Source organism: Eleutherodactylus coqui, chromosome 7, assembly GCF_035609145.1.
Source record: "Eleutherodactylus coqui strain aEleCoq1 chromosome 7, aEleCoq1.hap1, whole genome shotgun sequence".
Classification (NCBI taxonomy): domain Eukaryota; kingdom Metazoa; phylum Chordata; class Amphibia; order Anura; family Eleutherodactylidae; genus Eleutherodactylus; species Eleutherodactylus coqui.
This window is the reverse complement of record NC_089843.1, coordinates 161,213,249-161,236,467: the sequence shown is the minus strand read 5'-3', so window position 1 is coordinate 161,236,467 and position 23,219 is coordinate 161,213,249. Positions and strand designations below refer to the sequence as shown.

At 43.5% G+C, this 23,219-nt stretch overlaps 1 protein-coding gene across 4 annotated transcripts in view; it reads left to right on the top strand.

Moving 5' to 3' along the window:
• The window catches only part of GSTCD (glutathione S-transferase C-terminal domain containing), a 137,200-nt gene extending 114,490 nt beyond the window's left edge, over nucleotides 1-22,710 (top strand). For 3 of the 4 annotated variants that reach the window (XM_066573911.1, XM_066573908.1, XM_066573909.1), the window contains 6 exons: nucleotides 195-239; nucleotides 6,495-6,623; nucleotides 12,736-12,869; nucleotides 13,969-13,999; nucleotides 20,709-20,778; nucleotides 22,450-22,710. In XM_066573911.1, the coding sequence (XP_066430008.1) occupies nucleotides 195-239; nucleotides 6,495-6,623; nucleotides 12,736-12,869; nucleotides 13,969-13,999; nucleotides 20,709-20,778; nucleotides 22,450-22,586 (546 nt within the window). In that variant the 3' untranslated portion in view covers nucleotides 22,587-22,710. The remainder of the gene's footprint in view (nucleotides 1-194; nucleotides 240-6,494; nucleotides 6,624-12,735; nucleotides 12,870-13,968; nucleotides 14,000-20,708; nucleotides 20,779-22,449) is intronic. The other variant, XM_066573910.1, reaches the window with a different exon arrangement.
• Nucleotides 22,711-23,219: the final 509 nt, after the last annotated feature.

Here is a 23,219-nt window from a genome sequence, read left to right as displayed (position 1 = left end):
AACCTGCAAGTGGGTGACTTACAGCCTTGTGGCTTCCTACTTACTAGTTTTATGGCCTAACAGTTATATACTGTACTGTGGATGTTAAATAGCATTGTGCTCCAATTAGTAATGTAGATGTCTCACATGTTCTAGTGATACATGAATTATTTCCTTCTGACTGCCATTACTCACTGTGTCTTCTTCTCACACAGGGTCACGTTGGGATTGTCTTGGCATATACTCTACCATCGTGTCAGGTATGCATCTGCATTACATGAGTGCTTCAAACCCCACAAGTACATAGATCTACATGAAAGCGTTCTTAAAGTGCTTTATAGGATGCCTAATTTGCCCATTTGTGAACTTTGTTGAGAACGATTTCTTTGTGCATTAGCCAAAAACGGAGAATAAAATTCCACGCGAATACAAAAACTGCGAAAAACAAAGGAACTGGAGGAGGTCCAGAGTTATACTGCAGTGGTTTCATTTATTCCTTATGAAATGGGTGGTGGCAGCCGCACGTTGTACTGAAGAGGACATTAAACCATTCTATGCTGTTGTAGCATATAGTAAGCATTCAGTTGGCAGTAATTATTATGCTGTATAGTAATGACTTTGGCGTTATTACTTCCTTTAACTTGTGCTTGTAATGACGTGAAGTGTATAAAGTTTCTGTGCAGGGTATTATAAGTACCGCACACTCAACTATTATAGACAACTAGCCTTTTTGCAAACTTTTTATTAATTTATGTGATGCTGGAAACCTAATCATCCCATGTGCTTCCTAAGTACTTTAATTCAGTGGGAGCTGCGCCTGCATTACCAGCCTGGCCTGCTGCAGTGTAGACAGAACTGTCTGCTTCTGGCTCTGTCTGCAATGACAGCCGGCTCAGTGAACAGCTGATGGGCGGCCCCCGCTGATGACCTCTCCCGAAGATAGGTCATCACTAGTTAAGTCTCGGAAAACCTCTCTAAGTTATATACATTACTGTGCAAAAGTTTTAGGCAGGTGTGGAAACATTGCTGTAAAGTAAGAATGCTTCCAAAAATAGAAGTGCTAATAGTTTATTTTTGTCAATTAACAGAATACAAAAGAGAAATCTAAATCAAATCTATATTTGGTGTGACCACACTTTGCCTTCAAAACAGCATCAACTGTTCCACCTACACTTGCACACAGTTTTTGAAGGAACTCTGCATTGAGGTTGTTCTCAACGTCTTAGAGAACTAACCACAGATCTGGTGTGGAGTGGATGTAGGCTTGCTGAAATGCTTCTGTCTCTTCATGTTATCCTAGGCAGACTCAATGTTGAGATCAGAGCTCTGTGGGGCCGTATCATCACTTCCAGTTCTCCTCGTTCCTCTTTACGCTGAAGATAGTTCTTAATGACATTGGCTGGATGTTTGGAATCCTTGTCCTGCTGCAAATTTGGAGCGAATCAGACGCCTCCTTGATAGTATTGCATGATAGATAAGTATCTGCTTGTATTTCCCAGCACGCTCAACTCAAATTGCTGAAATGCAGCCGCAAACTTGGAAGGAGCCTCCACCATGCTTCAAATCTTTGCCTGGGAGAGACCTTGCTGATGTAGTATAACAACTTTGTGACTTGTTGTTGTGCTCAGTCTTGTCATGGTGTATGACACGTGACATGAAACGGTCTTCCACAACCTCACCTTTTTAGCAGAGTTTGGCTGTTCCACACCCAGTTTGTGCAAGTGTACCTAGAATAACTGATGCTGCTTTGAAGGTAAAGGCTGGTCACACCAAATATTAATTCGATATACACTTCTTCTCTGTTTATTTACTTTACATTTTGTTAGTTGACAAAAATAAACTTTTAACACCTCTATTTTTGAAAACGTTCCCAATTTGCAGCATTTTTTCCATACCTGTCTAAAACGTCTGCACAGTGCTGTATACTACCAGAAAATGTCAATCAATGGGTACTGACTCTGTGGGGAGGTCCAGCTAGTAGGGAGTCTTTAGGGCAGTGCTCCCTGGGAAAAGTATGGGTGTCCATTTACAGACATTTGTCTCTGGTTTGGATGATAACCTGAGTATTGTTTTAAGCTCTTCAGCCACTTGCCGCATACCATCATAAATGTACAGCACTTAAAGGAGATGTCCCGCGCCGAAACAGGTTTTTTTTTTTTTTAAACCCCCCCCCAGTTCGGCGCGAGACAACCCCGATGCAGGGGTTAAAAAAACCACCCGCACAGCGCTTACCTGAATCCCGGCGGTCCGGCGTCTTCATACTCACCTGCTGAAGATGGCCGCCGGGATCCTCTGTCTTCATGGACCGCAGGGCTTCTGTGCGGTCCATTGCCGATTCCAGCCTCCTGATTGGCTGGAATCGGCACGTGACGGGGCGGAGCTACACGGAGCTACACGGAGCCCCATAGAGAAGAGGAGAAGACCCGGACTGCGCAAGCGCGGCTAATTTGGCCATCGGAGGGCGAAAATTAGTCGGCACCATGGAGACGAGGACGCCAGCAACGGAGCAGGTAAGTATAAAACTTTTTATAACTTCTGTATGGCTCATAATTAATGCACAATGTACATTACAAAGTGCATTATTATGGCCATGCAGAAGTGTATAGACCCACTTGCTGCCTCGGGACAACCCCTTTAAGGAATCACCAAAAATTATTAAAACATTCTTATTAAAAAAAACTTAACTTATACGATAGGTCGTTTTCTAATGACACATTCCTTTGAAAGGGGTTGTACCAAATTTTCTGATTACTAAGATCCCCACCGATCACAAGAATGCGGGTCCTGACACCCTTTACACAAAAGAGTGGCGGTTGAGCAGGCACTTCGCCACTTCATTCATCACTTGGAAACTCCATAGGGGTGAATGAAGCAGCAGCAGACATTCCTGTCTGCCACTTCATTGAAATGCCCACTTATACCCACTACTGAGGCTCCTTCTGATCCCCAGAATGGGGGTTCTAGATCCCCCTCTCCTCTTCACTGTGGGCCTACTGCACCCTTTGCAGCGAGGAGGAGATTAAAAGAAGCAGTGGACACGCATGTGCCATGCTGCTTCATTCAATGGGACTGTCAGAGATAGCGGAACCCTTGTTCTCAGCTATTTCCATCAGCTCCATTGAAATTAATAGAGTGTTGCCACTCATGCACAACCGCCTCTCCATTCAATCTGCAGGTCATTGTGGGTGGATGAAATGACAGGAGGAGGTCACAAGACCCTCGTTCTCAGGATCAGTGGGTGTCGTAATGGTGAGACTCCAACCGTTAACACTTTTATCACCTATCCTATAATAGGTGCTAAAAGTTGATTTAAAGGAGATGTCTCGAGGAAGCAGTTAATTTTTTTTTTTGCCCAGTCCCCCCCATTAAGTACACATTACTAAGCCCCCCTGTAAATGACATTTCTAGCTGGTTCGTACTTACCGTTCCAGCGTTTCAGCAAGTTATAAAAGTTTCCTCAAGATGGCCGCCGGCTCTTTCCCAGTCGCTCGCTGCAGCCCGACGTGCGCGCTCCCGAGACGCCGCCAGCTGTGTCTCCATGGCAACCGGACGCATCGCAGCCGCCGACCAGACGCCCCGCAGCCGCCGACCAGACAGCAGGTAACCGGCGCTAGCCCCCGGCTCCCCAGCGCTAGCTCCCCCGGCGCAGCGACAGCCCCCCCCATCGCAGCGACAGCCCCCCCGGCCTAGCGCTAGCTCCCCCGGCGCAGCGGCAGCCCCCCCGGCCTAGCGACAGCCCCCCCGGCCTAGCGACAGCCCCCCCGGCCTAGCGCTAGCTCCCCCGGCGCAGCGGCAGCCCCCCCCCCGGCGCAGCCCGGCGCAGCGGCAGCCCCCCCCGACCCATCACTTACCTGGGAGGCTTCTCGGGGCTGCTGGGCTGGGCTGGGCTGGGCTGGGCTGGGCTGGTCTTCTCCGCTGGGCAGCTCCAGTTTCTGCACCTTCCTCTAACAGAGGATGGTGCAGAATGGCCGCTTCAGCGCGCTCCCGAGCAGTGACAGCTCGTCTGCGCATGCGTAGAAGAGCTGTAGCGGGGAGCACACTGAAGCGGCTCGTGCTGAATGGAGAAGACCGGACTGCGCAAGCGCGTCTAAAAAAGCAAGCTGCCAGCGAATTTAGACGGAACCATGGAGACGAGGACGCTAGCAACGGAGCAGGTAAGTGGAATAACTTCTGTATGGCTCATATTTAATGCACAATGTACATTACAAAGTGCATTAATATGGCCATACGGAAGTGTATAACCCCATTTGGTTTCGCGAGACCACCCCTTTAATAAAGTGTATGTCATCATTGGGGCATGAATAGAAAATCTTGGCATAATATTGCTATGCATGATTATCGAGGACTTATCATGTCTTCTCTCAAGTGGAACAGGCTACATACCTTTACAGTTGACTGCTCACTGAATCTTCCGCTGTGCTTTATTCTTACCCTCTACCCCCATCCATTCATCCACAATTACTCACGTTACTTCCTGAGACTGATACTAGTCAATTTTTAATCGGGCTGTCTCCACCGCCCAGTATCTATGGCTAACATGGCAGTGGATTGACACCGGGTGGTGGAGTCCGCTCTTATGATGGTTGACTAGCATCCTAAAGTAAGAGGAGCTAGTGTGATGAGCAGCAGGCTGTAAAGCCCATTCCTCCCGTCAGAAGATATGATATCTACTATTTAGACATGTTTGCCTTTGTTTTGAAATCCATTTTATATTAGTACAGTATTTTATAATGAATGTAATATAAATTCTGTAAATGAGTCAAAAGAAAAAGCAGAACATACGTTGAATACAAATGTGTAAAGGCGTTTTCCAGGGAGAATACTACTGATGACTTATCCTCAGAAGAGGTCATCAATAGTTGATCGTCTGGGGGGGCGCCGCTTGAGACCACGGCCAATCAGCTGATTAGGTGCTCGCTGTAAGCGCTGCTACACACAGGGGTTCGGAACAGAACCTGCTGTAAAGACACATTCATTTAAAAAACCAATGGGAGCTGCACCTGCAATTATAAGCACCGGCCACTACACTGCGGATGGAGCAGCAGCACCTGCTCTCACAACTGTATTGAGGCGCTGATAACTGTTCCCCGATCAGGTGATCAGAATCCCAAGCAGCAGACCCCAGTCAATCAACTATTCATGAGCTATCCTAAGCAAAGGTTATCCATAGTATTTTCCTGGAACATCCCTTTAATATGTGTAGTATGGCACTGGGTGCATAATGCTTATCCATATGTACAGACATTATGTAACTAAGACCTGCATTCATTTCTGACACAGAAGCATTAAAAAAATGTACCTTGGCAGACGGCAGTACCCAGCGGCCTATTACATTTTAGTAAAATTGCTGTGTGGGTGCAGTTGATTAAATCTGTTAAATTGCCAAAAATCCAACTTTTCTCCAGCTGCTGTACAAACCAATATCATTCATAGTGTAGAATATGACAATATTGTTTACGTTGTAAGATGCCCTCTAGCTTTTGTAACATGCCCTATATTACAGTATTGATCTCCAGGTTCATAGCAACGGGGATGGCAGCGTTTGCTGAGATAGGTCCATAGGGATCTCATTCATAAAAAGTATGTACACTGCATCTTATATTAGGACTTCCAGTCCAAAGTGGAGTGTATAATAAAGTCTAGTTCTATATTGCATGGAAAAAGGTTATGGTGGGAAACTTTATTTAAATGTTGAGCACTCCAATAACTCAGGAATTGAGGGCGATATATCCATAGAGTCAGACCTTTACTCATGCTTTATTAACATACCCTGTTTCCCCAAAAATCAGGCCTACCCTGAAAATAAGCCTTACCCTGATTTTTCAGGGAGGCTTGAATTATAAGCCCTACCCTGGAAATAAGACCTAGCTGTATTACATTAAAAAAGGAATACTTACCTAGCAAGCTGGGTCCGGGTCCTTCTGCTGCATAAATCCCACCTCCGGAAAGTGATGGATCTGATTGGTTCTCAAGCGCAGCTCAGCCAACCAATACGATGCCTGTGATTGGTTCATCAAGTGCTGCATTGATTGGCTGAGCAGAGGTCGAAGAACCAATCATAGCCATTGCGTTGTGGAGGCAGGATTTATGAATTGGCCAATCAATGCTGCTGCTCAGTGCGTCAGAGCAGCCGGAGGGACTTGGACAGATCCTGCTAGGTAAGTATAATAAGACCTCTCCCAAAAATAAGACCTAACGCCTCTTTTGGGGCAAAAATTAATATAAGACAGTCTTATTTTTGGCGAAACACTTTATTACCAGCCGTTGCTTCATCTCTGCTCATCAGCCCTATTCTTTATAAAGGACTACCTCCGAGTGAGGCACGGGGTGAATAGTACTAGCTGTGTTTTAATGGATAGTGTTCATTTCCCAGCATTGGATGACAATTATCCCTCTAGTGACTTTATATTTATCATGCACATCTTTTTCTGTTACTTACAGCGGAAATGGAAATAGTCAGACAGTCATATTCATGTAACACAATAACATAAGACGTCTTGCTTCTCTGACTTCAGATTGTTCTGATAGAGAATAAAGAGGAGTCTTTGATGCGTGCCAGGGACAGAAGTAATGGATTAGGATTAACAAATATCTGGTTCGTTCAAGCAAACCTGGATTACTTTACAGGGAAGTTTAATATTGGGGTAAGTAATTTGTCATGTCTAACTATGTCCTGTCTTAGTTTTATGCTATGTAATGCAGTTGTATATTCTATTTTCTGCACTGGTAGGTAGCATTTTCTATTGGCATCTCTGTTTTCTATCATTGTGTTATATTAGAGTCTTATAAGTAAATGGTAAGATATTATTCACTTCCAACATACTTAAAGGGGTTTCCTACAACTAAAAATTGCTCCACGACCACTCCGTCCTTCCTGGTTGCTGCTGATCAGGATATGTGACTGCTGCAGCCAATCACTGGCCACAGCAGGGACCTTTTATAGCCAGTGATTGGCTGCAGTAGTCACATGTCCTTGTTAGCAGCAATCAGGAAGGTCAGTGTGGTTGAGAAGCAGTTTTAAGTCCCCTATAAACCCTTTTAGGGTGCGTTTATAAATAGTGGAATTGGTGTATAATTTCAACAGCAGAAAATCCACATCAAATTCCTCAGCAGAATCCATCCCTTCAATCAAAAGGATGCAATCTGCTGATGATCCATGTCAAAATCCGCAGATCCACACCCAAATCAGCTACGTGTGAACATACCCTGTAGGCAGCAGCCTGGGATGACCTTCTTCTATTACATCTCACCTCACAACATTCACAGTAGATCCCTATCTTGTGCTTTTACACCATTCTGTACCAATCAGTAGCTTACACCTACAAGGACATACCTGTCATTCTAGGGCTGTATGATGCATTCCCTCACAATAACTGAACACACTCCAGGGGGGTGTGCAATATCTGGTTTGGCTTCATGAAGGATACATCCACACGTTCCTCTTCAAAGTAAAAGAAAGCCCAAGCAGATCTTCATCGCTTCCTCTGGTCTTGCCCACCCATCCAAGCATTTTGGAAAAAATGGAAAACTCTACAACAAATATCTGTACCAACTACTCTTCTCCCTACTTGGTTGCGGCATATTTCAGGCACTTATCACCTAATGCATATTGTTGTATCAAAACTGTAGAAATTATACACAAGCCTATCCTTAAAGTATAATTAGGACTAGAAACAAAACTTCACACTTCGCAAATGCTGGGCAGCTTTCCTCATAAGGGTAACTTCACACTGGTGAGTGCGATATGGAGCTGTGAATCCCGCCACTATATTGCACTCCTCACCATGTGAATTCCCCTAGGATGAGAGGTGCTTTTATGTCAAAACAGCCTCACATCACTTCGGGGAAGAAGCAATCCTTCTGCTGCGTCTGTCTGCCGTGGCAGAAGGATTGCAAAGTTTCTCCCATTGCTTTCAATGGGAGCCCTCGTGATGAGGCCGCCGGTCCCATCATTTTATGGGCTCTGTGATGCGAGATCACACAGCCAGAAAGAGCACACTGCGATTTGTTTCCTGCACAACATCGCGGTGCCATGCAGGAAAACATCACTCCTGTGTATGAGCCCATTCAAAAGAATAGGGGTTATATTTGTGCAAAATTTGTGCGTCTTGCAACCCACAAATCTCGCGCAATTTTGACGCCTGTGTTAAAGGCAACCTAAGACTATAGATAATGATAGTGCATGTTGTGTTTTGTTTTTCTCACGCATTTTGCACACTGTGTGGGAGAGACACCATTGCTAGTAATGTTAAATTAGTTACCGCGTTTTATGTGTGCAAAACCCGCACATGCATTAAAAAACACTTGTGTGAGAAAGCCCTAACTTGTACTGTATTAATTTAAATCTCTGCACATTCTGAGCTGAAGAGTCCAATAGGCGGCCCTATCGATGATTGACAGCTAGCTGTGTATGTACAGTCACTTGCAGTTAGCTGTCAATCACTGATAGCTCCGCCTATTGGACTGTTCAGCTTAGGATGTGCATAGATATAAATGAATACAATACAAGTTATACTGAATCTTTCAGCATAAAGCTATATATCAATCTGATCAGCTCCTCCTGCTCTACAACATGATGCCTGCAGTTTAGACCGCGTGTTTAAGCTGACAGATTCCATTTAATAGTCATCAACTTTCTAGTTAAGCCATGACAAGATACCAACTATCAGCTAAGTTCATTACTGTCCGAAAAATGAGGTAATGTGAATGTGTTCTCCATGCTGCAAAGTGATGAGTGAGTGGGTCAGAAATGTGTCATTCACTGAGGTAAAATGAAAGTATTGCAAAATAGCTTTTATTTTGAAGTTGATTATTAAATAGCAATTATTGTGAAATTTAACTTTTATTCCATTTTGAAATTATCCACTTTTTATATTCATTTTGTTTATACCAAAAAGTACTAAAGAACTCGTGAAAGATTATGCCACCCAGTAGTGAAAATCCAACTGATAACCAAAGCAAGGAACAGGTCACTCAGAGCTGAAAAAGACTGCATGGAGTGAATGTCCGCACGTGGACAATATTGTTTGTGGGGTTTTTTTATTGAAATAGTTCAAGATTTTGTACTGATTAATTGCTAAATATGTCTTTACAGTCATCAGAGCTCAATTTTTCTGATGTAGAGCTACAAATCTTTTGCAAAAACATAGGGATACGTTTAAGAAACTATTTACCAGTTTACTGGCATAGAAAAGTCATACATTTTCACACACAGCATATTAGTGGCAAAATTAGCAATTTTTACCTTTTCTTGCTACTTTTGAAATGGAGCAGGATCTAGCTAGCAGGAGGTTAGTGGGCATCCACAATCATCAGATGTGTTATAATTTGCACCAGAAATTGGTATAAATTATAGTACAAATTTCTGCTAGCTCATAGCTAGCGTAGGCTTGAATTTCAGGCACACAGAGGCCAGACGTGCACCTAAATTATTAAGGGGCGTGCACCTCTTGGTAAATGAGGCACATTGTACTACAGCTCCCTCTTTATTAAAACACTTCATATAGAGTTACATGATAAAATGCTAGCTTGCCTACTGTCTCCACCATCGCTATGGCAAGGACGCGGCCTCCTTTGCTGCGAATGTACCAGCTGGAGCGCCGGCCGGCACATGCACAGTTAAGAGGACGTGACTCCAGTGGCTATTCTGCAGTGATGGTCAGGAAAGAGTTTTCTCATAGCATACTATGGGTTTTATTTGCTGCGGGATCCCGCTCCGGATTTCGCAATGCAAATTCGCCTGTGTGCAAGAGGCCCAAACCCCATGCTTCTAGGAAATATTTGTCCAGTACAGTATGTGAAAATGTATAAGCAAATGCAGTTTGTCTTTTTCAGTAAGATGCCTTATGTTTTCTGCCTTTATGCAGCATTCAGTGAGTTTGTCTTCTCCTTCCTCCTGGTGCCAAGTCTCCTTGTACATTTTGGCCTATAGTGTAGTGCGCAAAATAGACCCATGTCCAGGCTGTGAGGTGCGAGGTTTATCAGACGGAAAGAAAGTGTCTCTGCGGAGTAACTTAGTGCAGTGTAAAGTATTACCGTATATGGAACTGTTCCTCATACAGTAATGTGCGTGCAGTCCACATTCAGGGACCGGCTGATACATCTGGGTACATGAGGCCGGCTGTGTACTAGACTACCTAGAGCAGCTTCATCATCATTTTAGTCATCAGCTGTGTGTCATTTCCACATATTTGGAGTAAATACACTTTACAAACAATCTGAAGAGTGTATAAAGCAGAACAAACACGTATTTTGTACCAATCATTCAGTTGAAGCGGTTTACAACAAGATGTCAGTGTGGAATTTTTCATTTTTTGAGTCTGAGCTTGGATAAACAATATACCAGATGAGCGAGCCTCATAAAGATGTTCGAGGAATGCTGACCTATAATGTGATGAAAGCAGTCCGCCTTCTCCCACAGTGCCATATGTACCAGCAATGTGCAAGTATGCTACCATCATTCTGTTTGCTATGACCTTTGACCATTATACCTCCTCCGTCTTTAAAAAGCAAGAAATGAGTCCCCCCCAGATCATGGCCATGTATCATAGTATCTGGAGAAGCCTTGGTGCTTACAAGTATTGGGTTGTTTATATGACATTTCTTGCAGCAATATATCAGAAATGGAGAGTACTGTCAGACTTGTTAGAAGAATAGACCTGATAAAACCTGGTAATTTACAGTACTGTTTTAGGCAGGTACGGAAAAAAATGCCACAAAGTCAGAATGCTTTCAAACACAGACATGTTAATGGGGTTGTCCAAGTTATAGCTTATTGGTAAAACCCTTCTGTACGCAGTAAAAATAACAAATAGGCTTATACTCACCTCCCCGGGGTCCCGCTGTGTCCCCCGCTGGTGCTTGGTCCTCTGCTCCTTGTTTGTTTACAAGCTGCAGCTCCGCCCAGATTACGGGACGTCACAGGCACTGTAGCCAATAATGGAGCCCAGCGATCGATCACTGATCTCTGTTGTTGGCTGCAGCGACTGTGACGTCCCATAAACAGGCTTGGGAAGCCTGTAACAGTGAGTGAGGGGAGGTGAGTATAAGCCTATTTGTTATTTCACTGCATGCAAAAGGGGTTATACTTATGAGCTGGAACTCAGACAATTTAATAGTATTTTTGTCAAATAACTAAGTGCTAAGTGAATAAACAAAAGAGAAATATAATCAAATAACTATTTCGTGGACCACCCTTTGCCTTCAAAACAGCATCAATTTTTTAAGATACACTTGCACACATTTTTTGGAAGGTACTTGGCCGCCTTCCGCAGTGTGCCGCCTTTCCCAGTGTGCCGCCTTTCCCAGTGTGCCGCCTTTCCCAGTGTGCCGCCTTTCCCAGTGTGCCGCCTTTCCCAGTGTGCCGCCTTTCCCAATGTGCCGCCTTTCCCAATGTGCCGCCTTTCCCAATGTGCCGCCTTTCCCAGTGTGCCGCCTTTCCCAGTGTGCCGCCTTTCCCAGTGTGCCGCCTTTCCCAGTGTGCCGCCTTTCCCAGTGTGTCGCCTTTCCCAGTGTGCCGCCTTCCGCAGTGTGCCGCCTTCCACGGTGTGCTGCAGTTTTTGAGATAACTCAAGAAACCAAAAAGAAATTATACAAGATCTGATAATTAAACAAATCAAGCACTCATGAGTCCTACATCATCAATCTCCTCTGTGTGGTCCATTTGGTACAGAAGTATAATCAGAGACAGAAAACATAGTATTGCAAGTCTGACTCCTCAAGAGATAATTATACAGAAGTCTTGTAACAAAGTCTCTTCTCAAAAAATCAACAAAATCCTCGTTAGTCCATATTCCATTATAAGGCACGGCATTTCTGGGCTGCACCGCACACAAGTCCGGCTGTAATGGAGCGGTGAATAGAGGGTTCCTGTGTTTTTGTCCCAGTGGTGATCATTGGGGAGACGCATAGGATACTGTTTATGGTGATGACTTGGATTATGTTACATAGTTTTGATTTGGCATTTAAGAATTATATAGTTGCATCAGAATGTCATTTTTTTGCTTGTAAATGAGGAACACTTGGCATGTATAGCTTGTAGGCATTAGTATATATGAGAAATCAGTTGTTATTTCCTCTGTTCCTTGATCATCTAAGCTCCTGTGAAACTCTTCTGTCAGTCTTGGGGCCCTTTTATGTAGGACAGCCTGTCTGGTAACAGATGCTTGATGGGTTGTCCCAGCAATAATCGTTCCTGTGCTTCACCGCTAGTGAATGAAGGTGAAGTGGAGCCGGGGATCGTTCCATCCGCCAGCCTATATTCCCAGTAAACAGACAGTCATCCGTAAGTGAACAACTACCTGTGTATACGGGCCAATACGTCCTCCACTTTCCTGCATGCAGAAACTGAGCGATGAAGAAGTGAATGAATTCTCGTTCATTGCTCAGTCGGGGTTCGCATTTACACTGAACTGGATACGGGAATTTGAACGCTTTATCGGCACGTGTGAAAGGGCCCCTATTCATCAGTATTAATCATTCATAGTCTATCAGTATATACCCTTAAGGAAAGACGGGGATACTGTATACTAAGCTGTTATTGGCAGACTGAGTATAATCAGAGCAACCCCAGAGAATGAAAGGTGACATCTATTAGCTGTGCAGAACTCATTCACCCCACACAGGGCTTCTGACTTACTGATTATGTTATCGACCTCATTAATGGAATTATTTTATAAAGTTTCTCCCAGGGGTTTATTTTCTGCTGTGTTCTATAATTCTTAATGCTATATATATCCCTGGATGTGTGTTTTGTAGGTAGCACTACATGCATGCGGAGTGGCAACAGATATGGTGATAGAGCACTGCATCCTGGCCAGAGCGGCATTCGTCATTTGCCCGTGCTGCTATGGCTTTATCCAGAATACAGTCAAAACCACATTTCCACGAAGGTAAAAGGAATCTATCTCAATTCATGTACCTAATTGTTTCATGTATAGTCTTCTATTAACCCTTTCCAATCCAATGTCTGATGTCTGAAGACATTCTGATTGAAGGCTGTACAGCTCCGATGTCGGAAGACGTCTGGCAGGATATTCTTACTGTATATTACTGGCCGCTTTGTTGTCAGGAGGCCTCTCCAGCATGTCCTATACCGCAGCACTGGCTCTAGCCAGCAGATGGCGCCATTATATAATGAGAGAAAGAGAAAACCCCCTAGGAAACCCTGAATCTAAATTTGGATTGCAAAGGGTTAAATAGTGATAGCATGCGGGTAGTGTGTCTTTGGTAATTGTCAACTTTGGACCTGTCAATATATGTTATCCACTGTTAATAAATTTCCTTATGAGCTGAATGAAAGGCAATTGTTAGAGATGCCATGTTTCATTATACCAAATCAATTACCCCAAGCGGTAACATCATGCTTATACTCACTGGCATAACAAAGCCGCATGCACGCAGCACGCACAGATTCCGCACTCGGAAAACCTGCGAGTCAGTGCGGAAATTATTTTTAAATGCTTGCTGGCGATCGCGGATGTAATCGTTTTTCTGCGCGGATGTATGCAGATGAATAGCGGATTGTCCATGTGGGAAAAAAAATTGCAGGACCAAAGTGACTTCCTTCCCCCTAATCCCAATCATCCTGCTTGGTCTCCAAGCAACCAGAGCGGTATCTACCTACAAATCCGAAATTGTATTGCAGATGCATTGCGGATCGCTCGCTTCAATAGAGATCAATAGAGCTCATCTGCGGTAAAATGGACGATGCTGCGATTTTATTTCCACATGCGCAATCCACTCATTAAATCTGCGTGTGTGCGTAGAATTGAGGAAGCCCCATGCTTTTCTATGGGTGACTAGTCCAGCGATCTCCCGTGGGTAACGATCTCGGATTCCGCAAATCAAAGGCCTAAAGTCTGAGCATTGTCTGCCCTGATTCAGTATAGATTTGCCATTTCCATACGGTCTCGGAGTCTCTATACTATCATATTTTAATAGATGGGATTACTGATCCACCTTATGTTAAATACTTCTCTCTAATTGCAGTTGCCGCTTCCAGAATGTACTTTCTTGCAAGGTAATTTACTTTTGGTATCATTTATGTGTGATAGTTTTTATATATTGTTATATTATATGTACTGTAAGTCTTGTATACAGGAACATAACGCTGGCCCGGGTTTGTAATAAAACCATCTCCCCATACCATGAGGGTTGCATGAGTGGTGGTAGTGAGAAAATACTTGATTTCTTCCCAAGTAAGTCTAACAAATTGTGGGTCGCCTTTAGGGCTTATTTAGACGACCGTATATCGACTCGGTTTTCACGCTGAGCCGATATACGGTGTCCTTGTCTGCAGGGTGGGGAGAATGGAAGAGCCACTATTTGCAATGGGAGGTGTGGGATGGGGCAGAGCTAAGCGTTGGGACTTAGCTCCGCCCCCAATCTCGCTCCCTCCTATTGCACATAGTGGCAAGGGGGCGGAGAGGAGGCGGGAGCTTAGTTCCTGCTCTTGGCTCTTCCATCCTCCCCCCCTGCAGACAAGGACACCGTATATCGGCTTGGCGTGAAAACCGAGCCGATATACGGTCGTCTAAATAAGCGCTTATGGTGTTCATGTCTACGTTTGTGGCTGGGTTTACTTTTTACACAATAGCCAAAGAGGCTTGGGGAAATAAGTAACAATTAAATTAACCCTTTCCAATCCACTGTCTGACCTCTGAAGACATTATGATTTAAGGCTGTACAGCTCCGATGTTGGAAGACGTCCGGCGGGGTTCTCTTACTGTATATTGCCAGGCTCTCTGCTGTCAAAGCCTATCCAACGTGTCACCTCCTGCAGTACTGGCTTTAGCCAGCAGATAGCACCGTTGTGTAATGGCAGAAAAAGAGTAAGCCCCCTAGGAAAACCAGGATACAAATTGGATTGGAAAGGGTTAAAAAGACCCTTGTAAAGATTTTGACCATCAGGAGAGACATTGAAAATGTACTGAGATCAATACAGGCATAAATACAGATGGAACTCTGGTTTTCTTTGTTACTCAGATCCATATTTCAACGATCAGGGTCTAAGATGTGAAAAAAAAATCTGATTTAGTTAATTGAACGTTGCAGCTAATTTTGTATCTGCACAGCCAGGTCTCTTTTACAGGATTGCAGCTTAATGAACAGAAGTCCTCCCTGGACAAATCATTAACGACACTATATAGTCTCCAAACAGACTTCTGTTTAATCCTTGTAAGTAGTGTGGGAGGTTTCATTTTCCTGTCAGGTCACCGACCTACGGGCTAATTAATTCTCAGACGAGGAACTCGTTAGTCAGCTTAAGCTATTTTGTTGTTGCCTTAGTAAGTCAACCAGGTCATATTCTCACAGTTAATGCTCTCATATGATTTGTTCGGAAACCTACATGTTGTAGCATCTACAGCCTAATACTGGAAGGCGACATTGTAGCTGTAGTACAGAATCGAAGGGAACTCCTATTGTGCAGAGTAGTTCCAAACCTACGATTGTTGCTCAAGAGGAGATTTACAAAGCTCTGTGTCAACTTCTGCTTGTCGAACCTCGGTGTTTCTCTATGGGGGTGTTGGGAGGGGGGGTTGCCAGAACTACAGTAGGTGCAGTATAAATGACAGCCGTCCATGGTTACTGTAGAATTCCACTACTTATACAGACTGAAGTATGTCCATGGCCTTTATCAAGTTCAGTTTGTAGTGGGAGTTTGTTAGATGCTTTGCTTGTATAACAAACCTTCATTGCTCTTACATTCAGTGCTTCTTCATGGTTTAGCTCCTGTATCTATGGAACTTTGTGGACATCACCGCCTTTGAAATGAATGGGACTGTAGCCATGCATGCTGCTTGTTCTAACAACAAGTGAATGGCCTAACTAGCCCCAATGTCTTCTGCATTGATTCAGTGACATAATATCCCAAGTCAGCGGTATAATGGAATATTCTATGAATATTAGAATAAATAGACTCCTTTGTGACGGAGCAATTTCTCCCAGTATGAGCTGCATGATCATATCCCAGCAGCTAATTGCAAACACAGTTTGTCTTTGAATTTTATAGTCAATTGGGAGGGACATCAAGGTTGAATCTTCTGGGACAGGATGACTGTCAGTTAATGTATGTATCAGCCAGCCACCGTACAAAGAGAGAGGCACTGGAGTCATGGTGGAAGAATGGGGCATTGGTCCAATAAGTAGAGCATTCCAACAAAATCTCTCTCTCTCTCCACAATTGTATCCCTTTTTACTCCTTCCTCTATAGTTGGGAGTGGTAAAAATGGTGGAGCGTTCCTCCAAAGCACGCTCATGTGCAATTGGATTACCATAGGTCCATTCCTTGAGTGCACGGTCCGTCAAAGGAGCTAAGGGGGAAGACTGTAGAAGCTGTGTGGACACACAACTTAGAGGGAACATTGTGCAACAATGTAAGAATACCGGGGCGATATATATATAATATTACATGCTTAAACTACTATTTCATACCTAAGATGCTGTTCTAATAATGCCTGGTTTGAGAAGAGTCATTATAATATGACCAGGACAGATGTTTAGCCATTGCAGGTAAACAATGTAGATACCTGTTGAATGACAGTAGGCAAAGATCTTGAAAATCATGAGGAATAGATACAGCAAGTACATTGGAGAAAATGAATAAGCTTTATTTGCTGTATCTTGATCTTCCCTTTAAGTATCTCTTGGGATTAAACCACAGAAGTAGTCTATCACAGATCACTTTTGCATGCTGCTTCTCATGTCCCAAACATTGGTTGACTGACACTAACTCAATATAACCGTCCGTGATAAGTAGATGTGGTGTATAAATGACTTGGCTAAATAATCCAAGTGCAGGTTGGTGGTCATTTTATTAGAACCAAGCAATATTGATCACCGTGGGCTTTAACAGCCACCACAACAACAATGTGCAAATATTTGATTCTAAGACGTCGTGAAGGTCCAAGTTGCCACAGCGGCCAAGTTTTCTTCCCTTCAATCTCCGGTCTGTAGAAGTAAAGATGTTTTTATTTGAAAAGATTAGACTAGTCACATTCCTCTTATTATTTTCTGTACTGCTCGGCCCCAGCAGCCATTTATAAGAATGCGAGGAATATGTGTTTGCACATGCTGCAGGAAAGAATGCCTCGATTTACAGACTATAGTGCTGGTAGGACGTGCGGTACTTTTAATACGTCTATTTATGGACTTAGCCTTGATCATTGGCGGAAGGCCCAATATTTAAGGCAATAGCCAGCCATTGTCTTCCTGGCTGGACAAGCAGATTTAGGCCTCTTGTCCATTAATTATCTTAGCTAAATCCTACTTTGATGGAGTTACACAGTTTAAAGATTTCTCTTTAGTCCTACTTTGAAAGCCAATACTTCAAAAGTAGTGTGTGGCAAGGAATTCACAATGTGTTTAAAATCTCTTCTTAATTAGGTTGCATGGAAAAATAAATAAGTTTTAAGTAAAAATGCACACGAGGAATAATAACTTGTTCAGATCTCAGATCCTTTTTTTTTACATTGTCCGTAATGTACGTATTTCAGAAGTTATTCAAAACTAGAATTTTCCTTAAACTTTTCTCAGGGTTTTCGAAATAATGGACTAAATGAAGCGCTGTCCAATTCACTTGGGTAGTAACATAGTATGCTGGGCCAAAAAAAGACATCTGTCCATGCAGTTCAGATTATTTCCCCCTAATGTTGATCCAGAGGAAGGCAAAAAATATCTAAAGTGGTAGAAGCCAATTTTCCCCATTTAAGGAGAAAAAATTCCTATCTGACTCCAATCTAGGAATCGGACTAATTCGTGGATCAACAATACTTCTGAATTAATTAGTAACTGTAACCTGAAATATTGTAAGGGAGCATACTACTCTAATGCTACTTGGCCTATACTGGAAATGTGTATTGTTCCTCACACATGATTGGTTGCCTTACGCAAAAGACCTGCTGCCTATTATGAAGTTGTGGGGTGTCTAGGAGTACTATGCCTTGACCAATTTTACTATAAATATGAGTGTATACTGAATTTTGTACACTTTTTACTGTGTTTTCCTGTGTCAAAAGTTTTGAAAATGTGTGCTTGTTGCTCAAAACGCTGTTGGAGATGCTATTCTAATGTACATAGGACAGAGCAATGGAAGGAAAATGTAACTTCTTAAGGCCTCATAGTAGAGCTGACCGATTAATCCAATTAATTTGATTAATTTGTCACCTTAACCCCTCTCACGATTTTCATTTTAATCCAAATCGTGAAATCGCTAATAGCACTGCCCCCTGTGGGCAGGGCTAATATTGGGGTGCTGGGTTGCGGTTCCAGGGTAGGAATACAAGTAGAGCATCGGGTGTGCGGACAGTGTCTAGGTCACTCATGATTCTGGGCGCTATGCAGTGTAATTAGCAGAGGCAGTCAGAAATATATCAATTCCGTAATCTCAGGTGCACACAGTACAGTATATGGCATGCAGTTTGGACTGCTGGATGGTAATATATGTCACAGCCAATGCGTGACTGTATTTGTGGCATGTCCTATTGACGTCAAATGGTTCCCCCCACCCCACCCCCTCCATAAATACAACTCTGTTCAAGGGGCTGCAGCAAAAAGTAATGAGGAATCCACTGCCACCACAGCATTACCAGTATAACAGAGACCCTTAAAAGAATCGGAGGCCTGGATATGCTGACTGATTTGATGAGGACAGAGATGGCAAAAGGTCTGATATTATATTAGTATGTTATGCAGTATTAGGCCCCATTTACACCAGTGTCATGCTGATTTCCTTTTGCTTCTCTGGACGACATGTTGGGACTAGAGGTCCATGGTCCTACTAGTGGCTTGGCATGAAGTAAATACCTCGGCACGATACGGGCTTCCTCTGAAGTGCTGCGGGACTTCCTCTTTGAGACATGCTGATTTCATTTGTCACACTTAATCCTCATAGCTGAACTACTAAGTCTGGCATATGCCAGAGCCAGTCGGCACCAAACAGACCCTATTGACTATAATGGGGTCCATCTGGCTTCCAGGATTCTAACTGGATGAAATAGTGCTGTATGTTGCACTATTTGCTTCCAGATTTTGTTGGATCTGCACCAAAGGCTCCAGTCGGACCCTCAAACACAAATATAAATGAGGCCTTATATTATACTATTTTATTATATCCTTGTCACATCCAGACAGAGGGCTACAAATCTGATATTAGAACTTTTTGTACAATTTAAAGGGGTTGTCCCGCGCCGAAACGGGTTTTTTTTTTTTCAATAGGCCCCCCGTTCGGCGCGAGACAAACCCAATGCATGTGTTTTTTAAAAAAAAAAACGTTTATTACTTACCCGAATCCCCATGCTGCGGCGACTTCTTCCTTACCTTACTAAGATGGCCGCCGGGATCTTCACCCACGATGCACCGCGGGTCTTCTCCCATGGTGCACCGTGGGTTCTGTGCGGTCCATTGCCGATTTCAGCCTCCTGATTGGCTGGAATCGGCACACGTGACGGGGCGGAGCTACGAGGAGCAGCTCTCTGGCACGAGCGGCCCCATACACCAGGGAGAAGACCGGACTGCGCAAGCGCGTCTAATCGGGCGATTAGACGCTGAAATTAGACGGCACCATGGAGACGGGGACGCTAGCAACGGAACAGGTAAGTGAATAACTTCTGTATGGCTCATAATTAATGCACGATGTACATTACAAAGTGCATTAATATGGCCATACAGAAGTGCTGAACCCTACTTGCTTTCGCGGGACAACCCCTTTAAGGGGTTCTCCTACTTAGCTATTGAAGGCCTATCCTGCTTGTAATTCCTTTATGTAAAAAAAAATGTTTGTATTTTTTTTCGCTTGATTAGCAAAACAAATACATAGAAAATCTAAATTAAAATCAAGAATTGAGAGAAAAAAATGGAGATTTTAATATTAGGGCATATCGCCCAGCCCTACTTCATTGACATGGCAGAGCTATGTATAGGAAGGCTGTGCAGCGGCACGTACTACAAACATACCATGCATGGTTGGGTACCTTATGTGGGTGAATACACCCACAGTGGAGTACAATAGATGCCTCTATAAGTAGGTAATGACTTCTATAAGGGTGCTTTTACACGGAACGATTATTGTCCGGATTTCCACAATCCAGCGAGAATCTGAATAATTATTGATCAGTGTAAATGCATGCAGCAACTGAATGACGAACAAGAACTTGTTCCCTTCTCGTTCATCGTACAGTTCCTGTATGCAGCAAACCAAATGACGGATCGTTCCGTGTAAACAAGCAGTCATGCACTTATGAATGACTGCCTGCTTACTGTGAATGGAGGCAGGAAGCCGGAACGATAACCAGCCGCTCTACCTTCATTGTCTGCACACATCCTATCTTTGGGCGTGCTCTCGCATCACATCTCCCATTGTTTTCAACGGGGTCGGCAGCACCACATGCTAGGCTCACGCAATGTGAGGCCTCCCATGGAAAACAATGGGAGAAACTCCGCAATCCTACTTCCTTGACATGATGCAAGGCGGTTCTGACATTAAAAAAAAAAACCTTGCATCAGTGTGGGAAGCGCATGTCAGCAAGTGCAATATTAGGCTGTAATTCACGTGTGAAGTTAGTCTTGAAAAAAAGTTTCAGGAAAGTTTTCCAGTGGGAAGCTGTTCTGATTACATTTTTCCTGTGATCAAATATTAATTCTCTATCCAGTCTCTTGTACGTCCTTCTGTCTGTCTAATGTATTTATGTTATGCCTACATGTTTCAGTAGTTTTTCTGTTCCCGTTTCCAGGAGCACATGGTGCTGTGTAGATTTGCGGATCAGACAGCTGTCCAGCTTCCTCCGGAGCGGAGGCTGATAGGTATGCATGTGCTATGCCGCTTACTTGTAGTATGCATGCACGCTGTCTCTAGAATGTGAAGAACACTTAACATGCTGGCTATTTTAAATATCATTTTAGGTTAAATAGGCTAAATTTATCATGTAGGCTAAATAAAGGCTCAGCAAATTAGTTTGTGCTCTCAGAGGTTTTACGTTGCAGTTACAACTTTGAATTGCTAGTAGGGATGAGCGAGTATACTCGCTAAAGCACTACTCGCTCGAGTAATGTGCCCTAGCCGAGTATCTCCCCGCTCGTTCCGAAAGATTCGGGTGCCACCGCGGGGCGGGGAGCTGCGGGGGAGAGCAGGGAGGAACGGAGGGGAGATCTCTCTCTCCCTCTCTCCCGCCCGCTTTCCCCTGCTCCCCGCCGCAACTCACCTGTCAGCTGCGGCGGCCCCCGAATCTTTATGGACGAGCGGGGAGATACTCGGCTAAGGCACATTACTCGAGCGAGTAGTGCCTTAGCGAGTATACTCGCTCATCTCTAATTGCTAGTGACAAGCTTGTATTTGATTCTACCAATTACAGACTGACGTGCGTGACATTAGAGAAGACAAGGTTTATGAGACTTTCTGGCCCGTACATAGGTGGGCAAGAACCAGCAGTTAACTTGCTTCAGATAGGTGATGGTAACATAATAAAGTAATAGTATGTAAGGCCTAAAAAGACATATGCCCATACAGTTCAGCCTATTATCTCCCAATGTTGATCCAGAAGAAGGCAAATAAAAACAATGAGGTAGAAGCCAATTGTCCCCATTTAAGGGAAAATGACTCCAATGTGGCAATCAGAATAACTATCTGGATCAACAAGCGTTCAGTGACTCTAACATGTAATATTTTAACGCTCAAGAAAGTCATCCATGCCCCTCTTCAACCCATCATCAGATCTTCAGGCAGAGAGCTCCATAGTCTTACTGCTCTTACAGTAAAGAACCCCAATTTATGTTGGTGTCAAAACCTTCTTTCCTTTAGACATAGAGAGCGCCCCCTTGTTACAGTCACAGTTTTGGGTATAACTGGATGATGGGAAAGATCTCTGTAATGATTTTATCTATACATAGTTATTAGGTCGCCCCTCAGCAGTCTTTTTTCAAAATAATCTCAATTTTGATAACCTCTCTGGGTATTGTAGTCCACCCATTCCATTTATTACTTTAGTTGCCCGCCTTTGTACCTGCTCTAGTTCTGATATGTCCTTGTTGAGTAGCGGTGCTCAAAACTATACACAATATTCCATGTGTGGTCTGACCAGTGACTTGTAAAGTGGAAGAACAATGTTCTCGCCATGTGCCCCTAGACCTCTTTTGATGCCCCCCATTATCCTATTTGCCTTGGCAGCAGCTGCCTGACACTGGTTGCTCCAGTTAAGCTTGCAGTTAACCAAAATCCCCAAGTCCTTTTCCATGTCAGTGTTACCAATGGTTTCCCATTTCCCAGTCTATGACCTTGTTCAATACTGTGTCTTATGAATGTTACTATAGAGTATCTATGGGTCCATAATAGAACTTTGTGCATATTATACCATATCGAAGTGTATATTCTCAGTCATTTTCCATTATTATAGTTCCATCATTATAGTAGCCTTATAAAACTATGGACATGTAAAGGAATAGCATGCGCTATAACTGGCTTCATGTGTTATTTTGCAGGGAAGAATTGCATGGGTTTAGTTGACCTGGATCGAGCATGGGCTGCTGAACAATATGGCTACACAGCACAAGTTGTCTCAATGGAACCAGAAAGTTGCTCACCAAAAAATAATTTGATCATTGGGTGTCCAAATTAAGTTTTTTTGCTTGTTTTGATTTTTATATTTTTCATACCTTTGTTCTTCTATCAGCCACCTGGAAGATGGCTAGAGATTTTATGAGTACATCACAATATGTAATAAAAGAAGAAAACACTTTTAAGGGAATGTATTAGCAGGTTTATTTACAGGAATCTATCGGAGGAGCTGCTGCTCGTGAAAACTTCGGACCATACAGAACACACTCATCATTGAGCATTCTAGCAATACTATAGCTGGAAACCAGTGTCTTTATGGAAACTGCAGTAAGTGACCCAGCGCTGGAATCAGGGGGTCTGTTGTCCTCAGATTGGACAGATTCCCATTAAGTTTTGCTTCACAGTTCGTGAATTTTTTTGATGTAATTCAAAATCCTAGCAGTTTTCCCTCTTTCTCCTTCTACAAGCTCCATAGAGGAATTAGCCGTAGTCTGCAGTATGGAGGTGGGCTGCAAAATGTTCATCCTGCGAAAGGAACGCTACATTTAGAAGTAAATGATAAGTAAACAAGAGGTACACTTTGCACAGTGTTTGTCAGGCTCTGGATTTTCTGCATGTTCCTAAAACAAATATTTTACAGATCTCATCATAGACCTCTTATGAAAGGTGTGGAGCTTAGATAGGGGGCACGTTT